The sequence below is a fragment of the Rutidosis leptorrhynchoides genome, chromosome 1 (assembly GCF_046630445.1).
Source record: "Rutidosis leptorrhynchoides isolate AG116_Rl617_1_P2 chromosome 1, CSIRO_AGI_Rlap_v1, whole genome shotgun sequence".
NCBI lineage: Eukaryota > Viridiplantae > Streptophyta > Magnoliopsida > Asterales > Asteraceae > Rutidosis > Rutidosis leptorrhynchoides.
In genome coordinates this window covers 503,899,049-503,904,578 of record NC_092333.1, presented here as the reverse complement: position 1 = coordinate 503,904,578, position 5,530 = coordinate 503,899,049, and the positions used below count along the sequence as shown (strand labels likewise).

The window sequence follows — 5,530 nt, the reverse complement described above, 5'->3', positions numbered from 1 at the left end:
TATATATGTATATATATATATATATATATATATATATATATATGTATATATATATATATGTATATATATATATATATATGTATATATATATATATGTATATATATATATATATATATATATATATATATATATATATATATATTTATATACGAAGTATTTATTCAGTAAAATAATATTAATAATAATACTTATAATGATCTAATAATATTGTTAACAATGATAATAATAACAATACATAATAATACTAACAATTATAGAATGTCACTAATACTACTATTTATATAAAAAATATAATAATAATAATAATAATCCTAATTATAATTATAATATTTATACTAATGCTAACGATAACGATAATACTCTTAATTTGATTAATAATAATGATATTTCTAATTATTATAAGTAATGACAATTATTATAATAATAATAACAATGATGGTAATAATATTATTAGTCATGTTAAAAATACTCATAATATTAATTTTAATGATAATAATAATTAAAACAATAATAATAACATAAATGATAATAATAACAATAATAATAATAATAATAATCATAATAATAATAAAAATAAGTTACAACCTTTGTAGAGAAGCTCAATAAAAAGAATGCACCCGCCGAGACTCGAACCCGTGACCTCCCGTTCACCCGCAACCTCTCATTACCAACACGCCATATCTGTTTTCTCTGATTTATTCTCACCCTATATACATTTAACCCAACTGTCTGTTTCTATATCTATTTCTTCTTCTCCTTCTTCCTTAACAACTAATCGACCAAAGGCAATTCAAATCATATCTGTGAGTTTTTGGGTTTTAGTTAGGATGTATAAATAAAGTGGAAACAACTAATAATAGTTGTTGTTATGGATCATTTAGACAGAAAAAAAAAAGAAAAAGAAACTGCTGTACTGCAGTTCACGAAGAACAAAAAAAAATACGATTTTTATTTTAGAATCGATTTGAGACCCCGATGTCTTCATGAAATATCTTACTTATGATTATTGGAATACACTAGCATCGTTCATTGAACCTTAATCATAACAGATTACCTGAATTGATTTGAAGAACAATGTTTGACTTTTGAAAACCAAAATTTTGACTTCGAAATTCTCACTCGATACCGAAAATTGGCAATTGAGATTTTCCAGATAGTTTGAGAAAAATGATCCTAACAAGACTGCATTTTTAGTTTTGAAAAAAATATACAAAATCGAGCTTTTGTATATAGGATAACAAAACAGAGGTGAACTTGTTTTTTTTTTTTTATAAAAATTTGTTTGAATTCACAGAAATAAACGAATTGGAGCTGTTAGAACTTGACGTTTGATATTTAGAAGGTTGATCGAATAATCACAAATGAATCAATTGATTTATATTAGATGATTGTCGACAAGAATTTCAATCAGGACAGAATATGAATAAATAAATAAAAATAATAAAACAGAATGAGATGGGTAACCGAATTTGGATGTTTCTGTGTTAGAATTCGAATCTTATTACAGGATTAGAGACAATAATCAAACTAGAAAAAGGGTGATGGGTACGCAAAACAGAATTCCTAATATATGTGATATATATATGTAATTATATTATATATATAATTAGTGTTAATAAGTATATTAATAATAATTCTCTTAATAATAAATAATAATAATACTGAATATTATTAATAATAACATAATAATAATTCAATTAATAATAATTATCCTAATAATAATAATAGTTCTCATAATAATGATATTTTTAATTGTATTGTTTTTATAACAATAATAAAAATAATGATATTAATAATAATGGTTCTTAATGACAAAACATAATAATGTTACTAGTAATAACGAGTTACATATATCAATTTTATATCTATATATTATTATTAACAATACAGATATCAATACTATACTACTAATAATAATAAAAGTAATACTATTAATATTGATATAACAAATTATGCTTATCAATCTCATATTTATATATTATATATTAAATTAATAATACAAATATCAATATTAATAATGAAAGTAAAAATATTAATAAAATATTTATTTTAACTTGTACTTAAATATATTAATATTATAGGTTATTAATCATGTAACATTTTATACATATTTAATAACGTATATTGAGTATTGAAAATTTATATTTTATAATATAATAATAATTTGTTTATAACAATCATATATATATAGATTCATAATCATATCCTATATATACCTTTATACATTCATATATTAGTAATTTAAATATTCTATTTATTATCTTACATTTTTAATTTCAATTGATTAAGTGTACTTTATTAATTCAAACTATTATATATACATTTATATTTATATTTATATATATACATATTTATTTATTTATACAGAACTGTTCGTGAATCGTCGGGAACAGTCAAAGGTAATAATGCATATATGAAATAGTTCAAAATTTTTAGACTCAACGTTACAGACTTTGCTTATCGTATCGAAATCAAATAAGATTCAGGTTTAAATTTGGTCGGAAATTCCCGGGTCATCACAACACTAACGGTCGTAAAAGCATTCAAGGATCAAGTTAAGTGATTAAGCACTTAATAACACATTTTAAGATTTTAACGAAAGTAATTAACATGGATAATGATCCCAGAATATTATCTAGCTCAGTACGCACATATACGCAGATTCATGAAAGTATAAATCATAAATATAAGTCGAAAAAGTTGGGTCTTACACAAGAGACAAACCTTCAATACTCGTGTGATTGCTAGAGTACGAGAGAATGTTGCGTCTCTTAATGAAAGCACAATTGATCATGCATATATTGTCCGAGAAAAAACATATCCATGAGTTGCGATATGTGAGGATTTTTTAGGCGTCAACGTCATTAACCTCCGGTCTGTAAACCGTAGATAACCCTAGCAGAGATGAAGATCTCGGGAGGTTAGTTAACGATTTTTCAGTCGGCCGATCAACGAAATCGATCGATAGTAAGGGAAAAAAAACCTACGATGATCCATAGGAAAAATCCTACGTAGTTGTCATAGAGAGGAATTTGGGTGGAAAGTCTTATGCGATGGAGGAAATGTGTCATTGATGTAGGTTTTTACCCTATATGGCATTTTCATTTAGATTCCCTCCCGGTTCGTTGTAATCTATCCGTGAAAGGGATTGATGTTGCTTCGATTGTGTGCCCATCTTATATTAATGGGATGGAAACTAGAGACCACTTATTTTTTGATTGTGATTTGGCTCATGATTTATGGTAGAAAGTTCGTGTTTGGCTCGATTGTGATATGCCTCTTTTTGTATCATGGGATTCATTTTTGGTATGGTTAGAAGGTGTACGTATACGGTCTTCTTCCAAGGATAGGATCATTGCGGTTATGGTGACGTTGTTTTGGGCTCTTTGGCGATTCAGGAACGACCTCGTTTTTTCAGATTCTTTTTGTAACAAGAGTAGTTTATTTGATTTTGTTAGATTAATTACTTTTCGTTGGATTAAAAATAGAGGTCATTTAGTTTCCAATTGGAACTCATGGCTGGCTATACCTTTGTAATCATCCCTTAGCACCTTGCTAGGGATCGCTTTTTTTTTTTTTGAAAAGCAAAATAATATATTAGCACGAGAAATTTGGTACAAGACACGAGACATGAATACAACAAGAAAACGTACAAGCTACACTATGTTGTTAAATGAGCAACCCTAAACTAACATACAAAGGAAAATGATGCAAAACCAAAACCAAATGCTCCTATGTTAACAGAGGTAAGACGAAGGGTTCGAGATCCAAGTTAACCATTCGAAGGTTTTACCCCTTACACGATTTGCAATCCACAAATAGGATAACGATTGTATCTCATTGAAAATCATTGGGGTATTCCAAGGTTTACCTTTGAACACCTTATGATTTCGGTTTTTCCAAATGCAATACAATCCTATCCATTTTAAAGCCTGCCACACATCAAGAGAAGTGCTCAGAACCGGACAATTGTTACTAATGAGATCCACAAGGGTAAAAGGACCCGTGTTATGGATATTCCACCATTTGTGAATTTGATCCAAAATTTCTAAAGCATACTTGCAGGAGACGAGAGCATGCTCCAGAGATTCGAGATCATCGTCACATACGGGGCATCTCACACTATGGAGGTCAATTTCGCGTTTGTCGAGCTCCATTTTTACCGGTAGACATTTGTGTTGCATTCTCCAAATAAAGACTTCAACCTTTTTTGGGATTAATTTATGGTGTAACGTGGCTAGTTGAGATGTCGAACCCATAGTTTGCTCATCGATAATGGAATTTAATTTTTTAACAGTGAATAGCCCATTATTCGTAAAAGCCCAAGACCACGAATCCTTTGAGTTTTGATCCAGGGATGCTGTCGATAGTATCCTGCACAGACTCGAGAATTCAGTAGCTGTACAACCTGTAGGTTGTCTTTGCCAGCACCACGAAAATTCCAATCCTTCTGCTCCCATTCAAATTCGTTGTTGAACACAAGATTCTGTCTCTGATTCAAGTCTGTAGAGTCGTGGATAAAGGACACTTAGTTTTTCATTCCTGATCCAATGCTCGTGCCAAAAAGATGTAGCGATCCGACAAAATTGTCATTGACGGTGCCGTCTACTTAGGTCCCGTTACGTGGTCATAAGTCTTTAAATAACGTTTGACCAAAAGTATGTCGCATTCATTTCATAAGTAAAGATGTTTCAAGGTTTACAAAAGTAGTTCAACGACTAGTTACATTACAATGTTAACGTACAAATGAAACCTATGCGACATGATTTAGTAAAGTCAAAAGACACTTCACGTATGCATGTATACTCGACATCCAAGCAAGTATCAAAATATAGTGCAGAAGCATGTATCACTTAGCGTTCAAGGACCTGAGAAAACATATAGAAAACTGTCAACGAAAAACGTTGGTGAAATCATAGGTGTAATAGTAAACATTGTTTTTAAACCACAAGATTTTGTATTGCCATAACGTTGATTATCTAAATCATTTTCATTCCAAAGTTGTTATACGTTTGTGGAGGACCCAATTATCAAGACTTAACTGTTCACAAACCCCGTTATCATAGTGTTAGAACCTACACTATATACTCAAAAATATATTTCATCCGCTAACGGCAGCAAACCGTACGAATGAGGGCTTGTCAAGCCCATGTGATCACACAACATAAGTTCACGTTTACACCCTGCAAGTGTAACTAATGATATTTGAATTGAGGCCTTTTTTTTCTAACCCCACGTGGAATGTTTATTTTCGTACTTGTGTTCAAAGCATAGAAGTATTATACGTATATGTTTCTCATCCCATAATTTGAAAGAGTAAAAGTTGTTGAAAAGGTGGGACTATGATCTCACCTTGATTGCACGAATATAAACGTACTTCAAAAAGTAATGTGTGCAAGAACGAGTGCTAGTCTTGACCTAAACAAATAGGTTGTATCAATATCGGTAAACACAGTCGGTCAAAGTTGTTTAATTAGTCCTATGGCTCGTTACAACTCGATTATATAGCATGTGAATCAAATTGTCAAG

General features: G+C 29.8%; 1 protein-coding gene across 1 annotated transcript; it reads right to left on the bottom strand.

The window, feature by feature from the left end:
• Nucleotides 1-3,738: 3,738 nt before the first annotated feature.
• On the bottom strand, nucleotides 3,739-4,461 carry LOC139841249 (uncharacterized). The gene has a single exon (XM_071831479.1). The coding sequence runs from the start codon at nucleotides 4,459-4,461 to the stop codon at nucleotides 3,739-3,741; it is 723 nt and encodes a 240-aa protein (XP_071687580.1).
• Between the last annotated feature and the right edge of the window lie 1,069 nt (nucleotides 4,462-5,530).